Raw genomic sequence first — 18,674 nt, forward strand, 5'->3', positions numbered from 1 at the left:
GTTTTTCTTTTATCAGTCTATTCAAAAATATGATGAACTTTGCAATAAACTTGATTTAAAAGTGGCCTGGGAAGTGTCAAACGTACCTTTTGATTTAATCCATATTTTGACAAGTTTGTCATGTATCTTTCATTTCTTAGGTAACTTTCAAACCTAAATAATCTTTAAATGCTATTAATATTTGTATTGCTTAAATGATACATATTTAAAAACATGCTCCACATTATGTGTAAAAATTACAATCAAACTTTTTAGATTTGGTTTTTACATCACATATTTAGCAGTTGTTAGCTCATTTATAACGAGGCTGCCTTGCATATACCATGCAAAATTTCAAATAACGACAAGCATATACTATAATGGAGACATTAATGAAACCAAATTTGCGAGCAGTATCAATGATTGCGGCAGTTATTGTGTTCGAAGCTCAAGCTGCGAGTATGCAAACTTTAATGCGGACCAAAGCATTTGCCAGTTAATGTCATCTAAACTAAATCTTTCGGATAAAACAATTCAAAAAAAGTGGCAGGCATTAGTGTCCAACAGTAACACAAGCTATTTAGTATGTTTGTTATTTACTTTTTTCATCTGCCGGTTTGCTTTTATCAGTCCGATTGCATATTTTTTTTTATGTTTTTTTTTTTTAATGGTGCATTATCAAGAAAAGAAATATATTGTAGCATCATGAAATTTAAGCACTGGTCACACTATGAATAAAAGATTTTCCAAAAGCTTTTAGAAACATAAACCCCAAGTTGGTCCCTCATTCAGAATTAAGAATCGTCATAAAATGAGAACGATAAAAAAAACAAGATCAACAGATTTTATTTCAAGTTTATCATGTATTATTAGATATTATCATGAATATAGGACATTTCAGCTATTACTTGCAGATTGAGACAGTACAGCCTATTGGAATGAGGGACTATCACTTTAGGTTTAATATAGATCAGAGGCGTCACCAAGGTTGGTGTAACCCGGTGTAATAACATAGGGTAACCACCCTCCCCCCCCCCCCTTAAATTTTCCCTTTCTCGCCCTTATATCGCCCAAAAGCGGCAAAGTTCTGAATATCGTTACCATAATCGTCAATTATTTGCTAAATCGGAATGCCCCATACGAAGACATTGGAATGCTTAGGTGATAAAGACGTATTTTTGTAAAGTTTTCTGAAATAAGTTTAATCAGTGCAAATAAATGGTTATCAGTTATAGCTGAGTCAAACATATGAGAAGTTTGTTCATTAAATATCTTTGAGTAATCAACTGATCTCAAAACAGCACTAGAAATGGTATTTTGAATTCCTTTTTTATTTGGAAGGTTGCCATTTATTGAGGCAAGCAACCTTCGGAAACATCTTTCAGTTTCTTTGCATATGATAACAACACTTTTGGTTGGTTTAATTAAACCTCCTGTCTTTGAATTCAAAAAAAACATTTTTTGATAAGATACATACTGTTGATAATGTTTGATAAAATACAAAATATATGTAATCAAAAAAATTCCCTTAATAAGTCGTTTTGAATGATCAAGTCAAAAACAATTGACTTGATCATTGAGAGCTGGAATATTACAAAGAATAATATATAAGTAAAATAATATACATTAAAAAATAATATTTTGTATTTAACATTCTTATTAAATACTATTCAATTATATACATTTATCTATTAAATAATCCTAGAAGGAACCCCAGAGTTGTGTGTACTCACAGCACTCAGCTAGTAGTTCATGCAGCATGTACATATCTGGTATCTTGCTACAAAAATTGAAAATATAAAATTTGTCAAAATTGTAAGTAGACACCACTGCCGTTTACCATGCAATTGTGTTACCAACCTTCTAGCACACTGCATTGGGTAACTAAGAACTAAAAGGTACATAAATTATGCATGAATTAAAGTTTTTAAAACTTTATTTCATAGTCTAGTTTTTCTTTGAAAACTCTATTTATTTTCATTCATATTTCTGTAAAAAGCTTTACAAAATGTACATCGGTCACCACTCAGAGCTCCAATCGCCGCCATCTCGGGAGGCCAATTTTGGTTTGAAATTTTTTTGAAAAAGACAATTGAATTCGCTATCCAGTTATATTTTGAGATCAGTGGTTTTTAAATGGTTACGGCCCTTAGCAACAAACGTAATTTTTCTCTGGAAACCAAGTCATTACATATTTTTCAACACAAATCAACTTTTTTGTTGCCGTTCTAATTTGAATTAGTTTAACGATGACCCATTTGTGTACTAAAGCATTTAAAACAACAGAAGGGACATCTATACCTTCGTTAAGAGTTGTCGTTGAGAAAGATGGCTGCTTAACTACACGTGACTTGTTTACATTTTTTGGACCGTACGTTCTAGGTTTTTAATCATAGAAACGTAACCAAATTTCTTGAAAAAGTTTTAGGAGACCTTCTTCTATTCATTTATTATTGCTGTTCTTAGCATTCAATTTTTTTGATGGACAAAAAAGACATTTTATTTGCCTTTAGTAAAAGCAAAAAAAAGTAGGAGCTGTCCAAGCAAACATTTAGTCTAAAAAAAATGTCTTAAATATGTCTTTTAGGCGTATTAGACGTTTTTTATACCTCTAAAAGACATCTTTTTTAGACTCAATGTTTGCTGGGTATATATTATTTAGAAATGTAAAATGCTGTTGCTAAAAGTGCTTTTAACTATTAGAATTTTTTTTTTTCTCTTTCTTTTTCGTGATTTTGGAATTAATACCCTACTTTTAGGATTAGATTTGATTAGATTGGTAAATACGCTTTTAATTGTTGAACTTAAGATAAATTGATTCTCCACCTTTTTCGCCATACAATCCAAAGTCAGCGCCCCAATTTTTCAAAAGTGGAGTAGCGTGATCTTCCAACATGTGTAACTTACGCCAAGTTGTACGATAAAAATGCATTTTATCAATATTTTTTTCTAAAGTAAAAATGATAGCAACATGAATTATGTTGTACTAATAATCCCAAATAATTTATAAGTTAAATCATCATAAATCATCAAAATTATCTTGCTAGGTATTGTTTTAGTTTCAGCATACTCTTTAACCTCGATCATTATACACACAATAAAATTCCAAAACACTTTGAGAGCCTCATTAAAAGCAGAAAGAAAAAGAAAAAAAATCAAATAAAACATATTAAGATCATTTAATATTTCTGTTGTTGTGAGGGCGGTGGATTTTTATCTATTTTCTTGTTATTATTTTAATGTTTATTGTGTTTTGCAGTAAAGGGGAAGGGGAAGGTTTGGGTTAAGGTTATAGTTTGGATTAGGTACATGGAGGTTGGGAACGAGGTTAGTGGTCTGAGAAGTACTTGGTTAGGTTAGGGCGAGGTTTGGGAATAGTTTGGTTAGGAATGGGCAAGGTTTAATCTAAAAGGGCTAAACTTATAATCGCCGTCCTCAGTATATTCTTTAATATAATAAAAATCAACAAATGTTCTATTAATGTGTAATGGTAGCACTCTTACTCTTATAACTTTTATATAATACAAATAATATTCTCTTACGCTTCTTGCAGTGTTCAATACTTTTTATTTCAATTACTCCTCTTTCTTTTATATCTTCTTTTATTACAAATATCTCTTCTTTAATTAAATCTTCTGGTTATTCTCCAACAATCAATATTAAAATCTTCTTTTCTTCTTTTATTTAACTGCTTATTAAACTTCTTATTCCTCAAAATACTCTTCTTACCACAAAATTCTTTTTCTTCTTTAAAATCCTCTTTAAATCTCTTATAACTCTTTTCTCATAAAAATCTTCTTTTAAATCTTTTTAAAACTCTTTCTCTTAAAATTCTCAATTAAATCTCTTCTTCAAAAACTCTTTCTCTTAAAATTCTCATTTAAATCTCTTCTTCAAAATCTCTTTCTCTTCTTATCTCTTCCTCCACTTAACTCCAGTTAACTGTCCCCACTTAACTGTCAGATTCTTTCTTTTTTTGAGCTTTTATAGTTTTTGCTTGTTTTCCTGTTGCGATATCTTTTCATTTATTTATATGGCAGGTTTATGAGTCTTCGTGTTTACGTCTTTTCTCCGTTGTTTTTAACTTTTCTTCTTTCCGTTTTATCGTCTACTTACGTGATAGATCGGTGAATCATCGTGTATAAGTCTTTTCTGATCGTTGTTTTTAACTTTTCTAATTGTCGCTTTATCGTTTACGAGTCTCCACGTTTACGTCTTTTCTCAGTTGCTGTTTTTAACTTAATTCTTTTTGCTTTATCATTTATTTATGTGAATAGTGGACGAGTCTTGTATGTGTCTTTTCTGATCGATGTTTTTAGCTTTTCTTATTATCGCTTTATCATTTACGCGTCTTCGTGTTTACGTTTTTCCACAGTTGTATTTAACTTTTCTTCTAACGCTTTATCACTTATTTATGTGAAGAGTTGGTGAATCATCTTGTGTATGTTTTTCTATCGATCGTCGTTTTTATTTTAGTTTTCCCTCCTCACAGTTGTCATGGTTTTTTTTTTGAGTAGAGTATGTTACAGCATGCAGAAAATTTATGAAAAAGGAGTTTATATTTTGTAATGATTTCAACTGCTTTCTTGTACAGGCTTGTCTTAAAGAATCCTTTATCATAAACAAGCTTTGGAATAGAGTTACATAACTTTAGCATAGAGTTTTTCTAAAAAAGAAAAATGTCTCTTTAAAAGATATATTGCATGATTTTATATTACTTTTTATTATTGTTATTAATAATAATGTTTTAGATTTGGAATAAATTCATTTATAAAAGAAATGGAACCTTAAGCATTTTATACACATGATTTCCAATTAAACTTTTTCCATGGTATGCTTGTTGCTGAACTTTCAGCTTTTGTAATGTAGCTTCAAGCTGTTATCAGCATGGTTCATCAACTTACTTCAATGTAGATTCAAGCTCCAGAGTATTGTATTGTTTGTTCTATAGAAGTATTATAGTTGCTTTCAAATTAAGATTAGTTAAACAGTAGTCGTGCTTTCCACATGGAAACATTGGTCAGGAATAATCCATATCATATAAAGTGCTTAAGGTGGTACTAGCCTATAAAATATCCAAATTTTCCAATTTTTTTACTTTATAAATTTGAATAGTATAACTATTGTAGATTTCAAAAAGATATAACGTTTACATGTTTCTTAGTAAAAAATTGAGCTAAAATGTCAGTCATAAGAAAATGTTTTTTTGAGAGAAAAATTATTTTGTTTTCTTGTTTTCTGAGTAAATGAGTTTTTCGACTTTGAACAAGGATATCTTTTTAACAACTTGGAGATTATACCTAAAATATTTGCACACTGGTTATCAAGTTACTGTGAAAGGGGTTTGACCAAAATAAGGTTTTTACAGTTTGCTGCTCTTGAAATACTGATATTGACAGCACAAATTTTACAATAAAATTATGAACCATTAAAAATGCAAATTAAAATTAAATACTAATTAAATAAAATTATGAACCATTATTGAAAATGCTACCATTTTGTATCTGTAAATGCTATGACGGTGATTCCGATCAAATTCCTTTATCAACATTTTAAACTTTTTTGCAAAATTTTAGGCTCAAACTGACTAGTTAAAAAGAAATCCCAGCAAGCACACAACGTTGAAACAACGTTGAAATAACGTTGATCGACGTTGATCAACGTTATTTCAACGTTGTTTCAACGTTGTGTGCTTGCTGGGATAATTGTTAAAAATGCAATTAAAATTGTATACTAATTGCTGATGTTTATGAAGACATTAATAGTTTTTTATTTACTTACGCTGAATTTTTTTTCAATGCACATAGTTTTTAACAAATATTACACTGAAAATCAAAGGATTGACAGCTTTAGTATTTATAGGCCAGTACCACTGTCTCAATATTAAAATTTGAACTTTGAAGGTCTGACATGTGTTTTAGCTTTGACATAAATTCGTGATATTTTTCAGAACAAATGCTGCTATTATTTTTTAATACTCCTTCTGACGCCATTAAAATATCCAATGTCATGGGCTACTTCTTCAAACATGTTGAAATATTTAAGATAAATCCCAATAGCAATGTGCAGAGTTGGTAAAGAAATCTAGATATAAATGTATGTGTATGAGCTATAATTTAAAAAAAAATTAACTTTTAGTGACGTTGTACAGCAAATCAATTATCACTAGTTAAAGTTGAGTAAAATGAGAAAAATATTTTTACCTGATCTAGAGATACCTTCAAAATTGGCTTAGTTTTAACATCATTGAAACTTTTTGCATCTTTCTTGAGGCCTCCATTTTGTAAAAATCTTTGAAAATCGGTATAAATAAAATATATATACTATAAAGTTATATATGTGTCATTTGTAAATTTACAAATGCTGTATTTGCTAAACTAATTTTTTCCTATAGATTTATATTTTTGCTAAGGTAACTTTAGACCTTTATAGTGGATCAAGATGTATGAGAATACGTGTTGGCTGATTTTTTACATAACCCCAAGGTTATGTAAAAAATCAGCCAACAAAATCAAGGTTATGTAAAAAATCAGCCAACGATCAGATTTTATTTTATTTTGACTTTAAAATTCTCAGTTTTTATCGACAAGCTGCTTTTTCAATTTGTGCGCAATTAAATTTCATGGTTTTTAAAGACATATGTACACTTTGCATATAATAGAATCAATTTATAATTTTTTAAGAAGATTTCTATTTGTAAAATTATTTGAGAAAACGTTAGGATTGCCACTGTTGATAAATCATAAATTTTTTTATGTTTACATCACTTTCGATTTCTATTTCTGGAGCATGCGCATAATAACAGCGCTGTTTCGCTTAATTTTATAATTCGCTAATGACCGTGGGATATCGAAAAAAAACTTTGCAAAGTTGCACAGCGTTCTCGTAGAACATCTTAAATAATGGCTGTTTCCATCGTTACAGGAAGTTAAATCTTGTTTAGAATGATAAACAACATATTTAACAATTATTTTAAAAATTGTTTTCTAAAAGCATTTTTTTTGTTTACTTAAATCAGCCGACGAAAAATAGGAATTTTAGAAAAGACTTGTAATTTCTTAACAACTTCACCATTAGCGTCACTGTTTTCATGGCTCCTCTTGAAGCACTGCTTGCATACTATTAAAACCATTAATTCTAAGTGCTGCAACACTTTTGAAGAAGGTCGAGAATAATCCTTTTTTTTAGCATACGTTTTACACTGTCGTTAGAAAAATTATAGTGAGATCATTTAAATTTCAGAAACAAAACACAATTAAGACTACCAAACTTGTTAGCAAAACAGACTCTTTAAATAAAAGGAAACTACATGAATAGTGAAAGTGTTTCTGCTCGGCGAACGATAACTGAATTTCGTAATCAGCTACACAGAACAATGTTTGTATTTTTCTTGCCCAGCAAAGAATATTATTTTAATTGAAGAGTCACGTCCAGTCTTTTATGAAAAGATGTTAATGATTGGCCCTCACTTGCCTCGTTTCATCCAGGTTAGCAAATAAAAAAGGTATACAAAAACCATGCGTGTAAAAAAAACAATTAGTAATATAAATCAATAAAAAATTTAAAACGCTAAAAATAAAAATTTATAAATATATAAAAATTTATTTCGGTATAATATAACGAGATCAGTTAAAACTTTCATTGAAATTCTTAACGATATTTATCGCTAACAATCATAAATTTCAATAACAAAGTTTACTCAAGCGTAGAATATTCAATTTGATAAGAAGATAAAACTGTTAAGAAGATAACGTTCAACATTTTTTTGACAGGTGGTCAATTTTTTTTGACAGGTGGTCAATTTGTTTAATAATAAAAAGACGATTCCTTAATTGCTTAGCATTCAACAAACATTCGAATGATAAAATGTATAAAAAAGAAAGATATAAAACTTCAGATGTCATTTGCTAAATATTTAAAAAAATCTTCTCGCTCGAATCACTTTTTAAAGCATTTTAAAAACCTATAACCAAAAGTTGCTAAGCTCAGCAATAATAATTAATCTTCTTAACTTTGTTTATTGCTTCTGTAGTTTACACCAACAATGCACCAACAATGCACGATGCTATTACGTACAGGTCACTTTTACGAGTTTGACGTCATTTTAACCTAATATGGCATTAAATTTAAAACAATAAAAATAATAATAATAATAACAATTTTAACAAATTTTTCTTTAGGTTGGACCACTATGCGAATATAATTCACCCTGCAGTGGATATCCATATTGTAGAGATGTGTGTTTAACAGTTAACGAGGAGTTAATCCACGATTATCATTGCTCAGGTGAACATTACATGCTACTTCATTAAAAGCAAAAAAAAAAATTTTCAAAAGGTTGATTATCTATGTTTAACCACACATCTGGAAGAAAACTATCTTTCTGTCGAACCAAAACGATTACAGTTTCCCTCATTTTTTTCTGTCACACTTTCCAGAATGTTTATTGAAAAAGCATTTTGTGAAACATTTCTTTATGGTCAGTTAAAAGGTTTTGCATAAATCTTTTTTAACATAAAATAATTCCTCTATTTAATACCATCCGGATGTCATCCGGATATCATCCACATATCATTTAAAGATTGATTGTTGTCTCCGTTAAATTTTCTTGTTAAGGCTTCATTTTTTTGTATTTGAATACACCCTGCGCGTGGGTGTATTTTATTTCACAGATGTGTATAATTTCAGTGAGTATTAATAGTCATACCTCGTTATTGGTTCATTTATTGTTCATGTTCATGGTTTTCGTAGATGGATTCGTGTAAAGTACGTGTATGGCTCGAGTATGGTTCGTGCACAATTCGTGTAAAGACAGTGCAATGAAAGACTTAAAAACTTCTGCATGTTTAATTAAAATACTTTAAAGGAATTTTTAATATCTTTTTTTTAATATTCATTTGAATTTTATTAAAATTTTTCAGACACACAAAAAGCATCCGCTTTCTCTATCCCAACAAGTTCCGGTACAAATAATGGGCTTGTTCCAAAAAATCTCATCGATTCCGATTATTTAACCTTTTGCGACGCCTGGAGCGAAAGCAATAATCCTGACTGGATTAAGTTAGATTTGTTGCAGGTGTTCGAGGTCAGATCTGTTATCGTTTATGGCGATAATTCTCAGCAAAGCCATATAACTCGAGTAAAAGGTTGTCATGTTCAAGGAAGTTATGATGATCAAAGTTACCAAACATACAAAATTTTGTCAGGACTTTCAAGAGAGTATTTTATTTGGAAAGGATCGTTGCGCTATTTCAGAATAATTCAAAGCGAAAAAGTCGGAATAAGTTTCGCGGAAATAGCCATCTGGGTATGATAATTTACATACTATGAATTGTCGTTGGACAATCAACGAGGAATGAAAGAAACTTTAAGGAAAAAATAAAAAATAAGGAAAAATAAAATGATTTTTCCTCTAATCAAACCTGTCATAGTTATGTAAAACTAAGCTACATATAACATATATATATATATATATATATATATATATATATATATATATATATATATATATATATATATATATATATATATATATGTATATATATATATATATATACATATATATATATATATATATATATATATATATATATATATAAAATATATTCATTTAATGTGTTTATCCCAATCCACCTTCCTTTCCAAGTCCTCTTCTTCATACATACATATATACATACATACATACATACATACATACATACATACATACATACATACATACATACATACATACATACATACATACATACATACATACATACATACATACATACATACATACATACATACATACATACATACATACATACATACATACATACATACATACATACATACATACATACATACATACATACATACATACATACATAGCTATGCTATGTATGGGACTTAAAGTTACATGCGGTAATCATCAGCCACGAAATAAAAAGTTTAATTTTTCAAAGACTTGGTATTTTGGATTAAATTGATAAATGCTTCAGTTAAGGCTATAAATATCACTAATTTTTAAACCGGAACAGCGTAAAGGTATTAAGAAAATTGTTACTGCTCATAATAAAAGCATACTATCTAATACTAATAGCTGTAATAGTCAATCAAGCAATTGCCAACAAACCACTTCATGGCACTAAATGGAAAATGTATCAGAAAAAACCTTATTTATACTTAAAATGTAAAAACTCGTCAATAAGAAAACCTTTAAAAACATAAATATTTTTTTTTACTTTTTGGTCTGAAAGCGAAAATGTCCCCGTACATCTCACTTGACCGCAGTCCAACAACTATTTGATGTGCATCGTATTACCATTATATATACCTATCTTTTCTCCGTTTCGTTACAAACATAAAAATTCTTTTCTGAATGAAAGTTAGGCCAACTCCACTGAACTTTCTAAAGTTCAGTGGAGCTAACCCTAACCCTAACCCTAACTCCACAGAACTTTAGAAAGTTCAGTGGAGTTGGCCTAACTTTCAAAATTCGAATAGGAGTGTAAGAATAATGGTTTTAAGCCTATTCTTAAGTGGAATATTCTCGATCAAGCGGAACCGTTTATACCTAGTAGTAAATGTTGCGATTTTTGCTTGACGGAAAATTCACATCACGTCGAAGCTAAAATTACTGAATAAACGAAGCGAGCTAACCTCAACGTGTCGCCATGTAAATAAACTTTTAATAAAAAACTTTAATGCTAGCACGCGATTACACTTTTTCGGATAATGTTTGTCGTTATGCATTTTACGGTTAACAACATCCAAAGATCGGTATTATTTAACTTGTATTATAATAATAAAGATATATCCTCTCTACTTACAATACGCTGTATTGACCACTCTTACACGAAATTTCTACTATATATATATATATATATATATATATATATATATATATATATATATATATATATATATATATATATATATATATATATATATATATATATATATATATATATATATATATATATATATATATATATGTTGTAGAAATATTGTGAAAGAGAAAAAGTTTTATAACGTAATAGACATTAAATGACGCAAATACACCTCTAAATATTAGACAAGATAACCAATCATTCTTCATGAATGGAAATAAATAATGCAGTTTTCAATGATGGCTTTTTTACTCCTTTAATTTTCATGCTCGTTTTTGTAAAAGAATTTTTGGATTTGCTTAATCATCAAAGGGAAGAATTTGTGATGAAGTCTTTTAGATTAATATATTCTCTTGAAGTATCTTGAGCTACGGATCAACCAAATCAAGCAAATCAAAAACCTTTTCATCAATCGACATTCATTTCACCCACATACGCATACATTCACACATATAGTCACGCATACAAAGATTTACATACAAATGCGCACACACACTTTTCTTTCGCTTAGATTGCTGTGTGTTTGCATGACATTTTTAGTATGCGTTCGTGCATTCATAACTAGATTGCCGTGCATATCCTATGCTAGTTTTTATATAACACCAAACAAATACCTCAGTGGAAACATTAACTTAACATATTTTGCAGCCAATATCAATGATTGCGGCACCTATTGCGTTAGAAGCCCAGCCTGTGTGTTTGCTAACTTCAATAGTAATGAAAAGACTTGTCAGTTGATGTCATCAAATGCCAGTCTCTCAGTCAGTAAGGAGGATCAACAATGGTAATTATTAACAACCGATGTTACAAGTGACGTAAACGTGAGTTCATAATGCTTTTACCTCGTGTGTATAAATTAGTTCATATATATTAAACAATTAACATATATGCATTTATTTCTTAAACAGAGGTCTTTTTTTAACCGAAGTTGTATGAATCATAACTAAACAAATAAAAAATTTATTCGTAATTTTTTTACTTTTTTTGTATAAATAAACTGATATATGTTAAGAAATAACAATCAAAATTGTTTTGCTCGACTTTTCTATACGTAGTTTCGAAATTTGAAAAGAGAAGTTTCATGTCTGGTGGTTGCTAACAAGAATTTTTTTTCTTATTACAGGTGCTTTTTTTAATTCAACGGAAGTTGTATGCGTCATAAATTGTATGCGTCATAAATTATATGCGTCATAATGATCTGATCATTAAATATTTTCTTATCAGATATAACTTTAAGAAATTTAAAATTTATTTCATAAGCTTCACAAAGGAAACTAACGAGAGAAACAGGAGTTTACGGTTTAGCCACAAAATGGATATATACAGAAAGCAATTAAAGTTATCTTCGAACAGTTAAGCACGGCGGAGGAACTAAATTTATTTTAAAGCTTATTAAGTTAGGCCATATTAAATTTGATTTATTGCATTAAAGGTGTTCTTTAAAGTAATGCTTCCACATGTCAAAGAATGACGCGAATAGGATGGATTTACTAGCAAAATAACAATCATAAACAAACGCAAACAAAAACGGGGAAACTTTATATAAAATTTTTTTCGAAGTTGGCTTCAGGAGATACTGCGTACAGCCGTTCTTAATGGATAAGAATGCCAAACTAAGTACCAAATTCACTTAATGAACTTTATGAATTTAGAAAAGTTAGAAGGAAAACACAAACTAAATATTTCTTTTACCTGAGTTCAGATGTCATTATTATGACCCGTTCAAATAAAGTGACTTTAAAAAAAAACGAAGAACTTAATTGTAATCAATAAATTGTAAATTGTATTTTAATTTTTTTTAAAAAACTGTTTCCTTTTTTCAAAACAAAATTCAAGCTACTAAACAAAATGGCAAGTGAAGATAGTCGAACGAATCTTTTAAACTAAGCTTCTGAAATGTTAAAAGGATGCATTTTATGTTCAAATCAGCTGAGGAATGTCTTTACTGCGTTGATAACTAAGACTCGCGAAGTCCACTTCAATAAAGAAAATACCGAAAAACTCCTCATTGGTCCCGCGGCTGAGATTGGATTGGGAGCGAGGAAAAATCCTTTAGTAAATTCTTTGAAAAAGGGTGAGGTATTAAAATAGACGCCTTACATGCAAAGGACGCTCCTCATGATATTATTATCTTAACGTTTCAGCAGTTTAGATTTATCCTAAATATTCTAAATAACCAAAAGCAACATAGAAAAATTTTTGCGGCACTCATTTGTTAATTAGAGTGTGCCGAAAACTTAACAGATGTTCGTGCGTATTTTGTTTATTAGCTTATGCGTTCATCACGTAAATACATAAAAAGTTCTTCTTAAATTGGACCAATATGTGAAACTAACACACCTTGCTCAATGGATTATTGTAGAGATGTATGTTCAACTAACGAAGGGGAGTTCTTTCACAACTACTCTTGCTATGGTATTTTAATATATGCTACAATTAGTTTTTTCATTTTTTATATGTGTGCGTCTGTTTGTGTGTCTGTGTGTTTAAAGTTTAAAAGCCAATTTCAACTTCGTAATATGATGATCATTTCCATGGAAATACTGAAAAAATACAGACTAAAAATACAGACCAAAAATACTGACCAAAAATCATAATTAAACTTTTGATCAAATGAAACCACAGCTCATTGAAAAATGCCACTGAAACTTTGATAGAAATTACTGGAGCATGGGTAAAATATAATAAACTCTTACTACAGTTGAAAAACTTTTGAAAAAGAAGGTTTAAAAACTTCCTCCACAATTATATTTTTTGCTATGAGGTACCTCTAGATTTGCTATCCAATAATAATTTAAACACGAAACGTTCGGGCTAGAAATTATTCATAGGGCTAAAAATAGACTACAGGTTCTTTGAAACAATTCACACGAGTGAGTTTGTTGAACAGTTGATTTCACTTAGTAATTTGGTGCTTCAGCAATCAGTTAACTCTTTATCAAAATAAGTCTTCTATGTTATAATATGTATGTTCAACTTGTAGTTTCTTGTTTTGACAAACAAGAAAGTGTAAGATACGTTTGATGATCTTCTGCTCTGTTCTTGAAAATTTTAAATCTGAATACAAGGGTAGGGCGTGGCTAGTTGAACATAGGGGCAAGTTGGACAACTAAAATATCTCAAAAACTACACTGCAAATGAAAAACATCTACTGGACGAAATATAGGTATATATAATGGTAATAGGATGCACATCAAATAGTTGTTGGTCAAGTGAGATGCACGGGGACTTTTTCACTTTCAGACCAAAAAAGTAAAAAAAAATATTTTTGCTATTTTTCACTTTGATTCTTAAAAAAACATTTATCTGGCATCACTAAAGTGTTGATATTTTACCCATTTATTTAACTTTCGATTATTCTTAGCCATTTTAGTCTTAATGTTCTTTTTATAACCTAACATCTGTATCACCTTGTCTAGTCATGGTAAGTTGAGCAGGTTTGAAAAAAATTGATAAAATGGCATTATCGGATACGGGGAAACAAATTTCGTTGGGAAAACATTTTAAGGCCCATACACACTTTTAAATCATTTTAAAATACTCTTTAACCATTAAAGATAATATCTTGAATTCTTTTTTATTTTGAAATATGTTAACATGATTGAAAATAGTTTTTAATTTTTGTTTCTATGAAAAATAATTCTATTTAAATATTACTTAGTCAATAAAATATATTTTATAATGTAATATTTAATAAGTCAATATGTTCATAAACGTAAATTTATTTTAATCTTGAATTACGTGTTATTTGTTTGCTATGTTTATTATAATGGTATTGTATATTTTATATATATTTTGATTATATGTACTATTTATAAATAATTTATATATAGAGTTATATATTATTTCATTTACTATTGGAATATAACTGTTGAGCTAGTGCAATTTTTCCTCCCCCCCCCTCCTTTTTTTTATCTATTTATTTTTATTTCATGATTGATTACTATAGCGAATTTTATGCTGATTCAGAAAAATATAAAAACATAGACCTGAAAATCAACGGAAGGTCTGTTTTGGAGAAAAAAAAATATGTAAGAGCTAAGGAATTCAATATCAAGAAAATGACATAAACAAGATACATTTTAAAACTAAACTCTGGTGATTACTCATCCATGGGTTATTCAAAACCGAGGTTAACTCTTTCCCAAGAGCAAGAAAGCTTCTTAAAAAATTATCTATTGCAAATGGCATCTATATTTTATGGATAGGGTAGGGGGGGGGGGGCTAGTTGAGCAATATTTACAAAATCTAATAGATCTATTGAACGGTGTGTCGGATTTACATAAGTAAAAATGAGAGGCTGTGTGGGGTAAGTTAAACATAAAGTTAGTAAGTTAAAATTTTTATTTCTGAACTTTTGACTTATATATTTTATTGACTAAGTAATATTTAAGTGAAAATATTTTTAAAAGAAGCAAAAATTTTATAGTTTTAAATCACATTTACATATTTTTTTAAAAAAAAAAGGATTTCAAATATTGTTTTAAATTAAGAGTATTTAATAAATCCTCTAAACAATTTAAAACAATATCTGTTTTTAATAATGATTAATTTAAAAGTGTTTATGGATCTTAAAATGTTTACCGAGCGAAATTTGTTTCTCCGCATCCGATAATGCCGTTTTATTAATTAATTTTATTAACTAACTTTATTAATTAACTTTTTTCTAACCTGCTCAACTTACCCCAACTAGACTAGGTGACACAAAAGTTAGGTTATGAAAAGACCTATAATACCAAGGGAAAAATGGCTAAGTATAACCGAAAGTCAAATAAATGGGTAAAATATCAACACTTAAGTGATACCAGATAAATGTTTTTTTTAAGAATTTAAGAGAAAAACAGCAAAAAAAATTTTTTCTTCTTTTTTGATCCAAAATTGGAAAAGTGCCCATGTATTTCACTTGACCACTGTCCAACAACCATTTGATGCGCATTGTATAACCATTATATATACCAATCTTTCATCCATTAGATGTTTTGTCATTTGATGCGTAGTTTTTGAGATTTTTTAGTTGCCCAACTTGCCCCTGTGCTCAACTAGTCCCGTCCTACCCTATACTTCTAAAGATGTACGTTCTCTTGTCTGCGAGTGTGCTGTTCAATAAAAAATCAAAATTCCAGAATCTGGTTAGTAAAGAGATGGCTAGTAAAAAATGGATAACTATCTTTTTTTAAAAAGAAATATTAAATTGTTTATTAGGAAACCTGAAGCAACTAACCTTTGTAGAGCAATATCATTTAAAGCTGAAAATGTAAATGAATTTTATGATAAATTTGATGAAATTATGGATATATGTAAATTCAGTGCTTCACAACTATGGAACATTGACAAAACTTGTGTATCTACAGTGGTAAGACCTAGTAAAATTGTGGTTTCATAGGGCAAGCAAAATGTTGGTGCTATGATCTATGGAGAAAGAGGCACTAATGTCACAGTGATAACCGCTGAATCTACCTCAGGAAAAACAGTGCCCCCAATGTTTGTGTTTCCACACAAATGTTAAAAAGGTTATTTTGAAGTTGTGCTTAGTTTTAAGATTGAAAAATAATTTTTTGTTTTTCTTTTAGTTTTCTTTTACCTCAGAACTATTAATTTTTATACTCATGTTTTAAATAATTAAATCTAAAATATATCTTAAATATTCATAACTTAAATAACTTAAATAGTTTGTTGAGATCTAAAGTATATATTCAATTTAAAACAAAGTTATATTTTGGTTTTATAACAGAGTTCATAGTAGCTACAGAAATGCATTAACTTGTTTATTGCTCAACTTACCCCACACAGCTGCTCAACCTGCCCCGCTAGGGTAGGTTGAACAACTCGGTAAACTTTAGGCAATATTTTCTCAAACAAATCTAAAAAAGGTTTTTTTTCTTAAAGAATTTTTAGCAGATAAAATTTTCTTTCAAATAGTGAAAAAATTATGTAAATTCGACACACCGTTCAAGAGATCTGTTTGATTTAGTGAAAATTGCTCAACTAGCCCCGCCCTACCCAAACTTCCTTGATGTAGACATTAGTTTTTACAAAAATTTAGAATCTGATGTATGAGCAAAGACTGTTGCTACATCACTCTGGGCACTATTACATATGCAAAGAGAAATACTTCACTTAAAATAACACCTGAAATCTCGATAAGGAAGAGTGAGGAGTAGATATAGCTTGTCTTTCAGGCTGCGGAAATGCATCGAAAACGTTTTCCGAACCCAAGAAAATTAGTGCTGTAATCCTCGGTTACTTGTCATAAACCTTTCACCTTCTGATTTATCATGTGTTCCCTACACCTTTTGCATTTGCAGGAAAATTTGATTAATATATTCTTTTGTTAAATAACGTAATTTACGCACTTACGTTAAGTAACGTTATTTGACACTGCTTAACGGTACTTAACGGATATAGCGTTATTAAGATATAAGTTAATTAACGTTAACTAACGGTGTTTAACGGTACTTAACGGATATAGCGTTATTAAGATATAAGTTAATTAACGTAACTTGACGTTGCTTACGTTACATACCAATTTACACTGCTTATTTAGTTATATTATACGTAAAAATTGGTTTTTAAACTTTTGACGCAAAAATGGTTTTTGATCATTTTTCCAGACCTTTCATGGATAGAAAAGTTTTCTATTTAGGTGAGGACTCTTAAGAATCTTTCAACAGTTTAACTTTATTGAGTCTCAATTGCATAGAACTCAAATCCGATTAAAATGAGCAACAGCAACAAAAAATATTTTGAAACGATGATATATAGTATTAACCTATTAGTTTTTTGATTTTGAATTTTTTTATTTTCGATTCAATTAACCATCAAAAAAATTTCAGATCAACGACAAGCAACAATCCGTGGGCTCCAGAGGTCTAACAAACTATGTTGGCCCGGGTCTCAATAAAATTTTATTCAAAACATTGCTTTAGATACAATAAAAATATCCCAGATGGCCATCCCATCCAATTCTGGTACGTGGGCTGACATGTATCCAAAATACCTCATTGACTCCGATTATTCTACTGTTTGCGATACATGGACGGGTAATACAATTTCCAATGATTGGATAAAACTCGATCTGTTGCAGATCATTCAAATACGAAAGGTCTCCGTTTACATGGACATATCGGATTACAGCCACACCTATAGAGTTTGTGGCTGCTTAGTACAAGCAAGCTACAATGACAAAGACTACGAAACTTTTGCATCCTTGACAGGCATTTCCAAAGAGACATTCTCATAGAGCGGTAGTTTACGGTACTTCAGAATAATTCAAACCATCAATAATGGTTTAAGTTTTAGAGATATTGTTATCTGGGCATAAAAAATGCATCATCAACGAATAAAATATCAAAACTATGAACAATTTTTAAAAAGGTTATAAATTAAGTAATTTTATCAAATTAGAGGGTTGAAAGACCCCCTGGAAGTGCAAGGTGTAAAAACTGAAAAAAACCCGAATATTATACATTTAAAATAATTTTTCAGATAAAATTGACATTTCCACAACATTTGCTTTGTTAATAACAACTTTATTGAGTAAATAAAAAAATATTTTTTTGGAAGATTGAGTTTATTATGTAGAGTAAGTAAGCTTTGTTAATTGTTCGAGTATTCTCATAAAAAGACACGGCAAAAGTGCATTTGATACAAATATCTAGCTAGCATCGTGCTAGCATCATTTCACCAACAGTTGTTATAATTCTTATAACTGTTATAATTATTTTAATGATAATTCTGTAAGTTAAAATAAACTTTTCATTTTTATCTTTATTCTGTAAATATAATAAAATTTTGTTTGCGAAATCGTTAAAAAAAAAAAGA

At 29.5% G+C, this 18,674-nt stretch overlaps 1 protein-coding gene, 1 long non-coding RNA gene and 1 pseudogene across 3 annotated transcripts; 2 read left to right on the plus strand and 1 right to left on the minus strand.

The window, feature by feature from the left end:
• Positions 1–31: 31 nt before the first annotated feature.
• LOC149876330 (uncharacterized) lies at positions 32–9,424 on the plus strand. The gene is made up of 4 exons (XM_090075525.1): positions 32–140; positions 256–562; positions 8,160–8,265; positions 8,901–9,424. The coding sequence occupies exons 1-4, from the start codon at positions 121–123 to the stop codon at positions 9,290–9,292; spliced, it is 825 nt and encodes a 274-aa protein (XP_089931651.1). The 5' UTR covers positions 32–120; the 3' UTR covers positions 9,293–9,424.
• Positions 2,080–4,989, minus strand: LOC149876331 (uncharacterized). Of its 2 annotated transcripts, none has more exons than XR_016448805.1 (2): positions 3,522–4,989; positions 2,080–2,928 (listed from the first exon to the last, which is right to left on the minus strand). It is a non-coding gene; the product is annotated as an uncharacterized LOC149876331 (long non-coding RNA). The 2 variants fall into 2 exon arrangements; XR_016448806.1 differs by having other exon boundaries at positions 2,080–3,424.
• Positions 9,425–11,147: 1,723 nt separating the features above from the next.
• On the plus strand, positions 11,148–18,246 carry LOC149876332 (uncharacterized; annotated as a pseudogene).
• Positions 18,247–18,674: the final 428 nt, after the last annotated feature.

Source organism: Hydra viridissima, unplaced genomic scaffold (assembly GCF_058129835.1).
Source record: "Hydra viridissima isolate aposymbiotic clone 2 unplaced genomic scaffold, HvirCarnegie_v1 scaffold_22, whole genome shotgun sequence".
In the NCBI taxonomy this organism is placed as follows: domain Eukaryota; kingdom Metazoa; phylum Cnidaria; class Hydrozoa; order Anthoathecata; family Hydridae; genus Hydra; species Hydra viridissima.

Coding starts and splice junctions, on each gene's coding strand:
- LOC149876330 (XM_090075525.1), top strand. CDS start 121: ATGTATCTTTCATTTCTTAG. Junction 563..8,159: donor ACAGTAACACAAGCTATTTA/GTATGTTTGTTA, acceptor ATTTTTCTTTAG/GTTGGACCACTATGCGAATA. Junction 8,266..8,900: donor CCACGATTATCATTGCTCAG/GTGAACATTACA, acceptor AAAATTTTTCAG/ACACACAAAAAGCATCCGCT.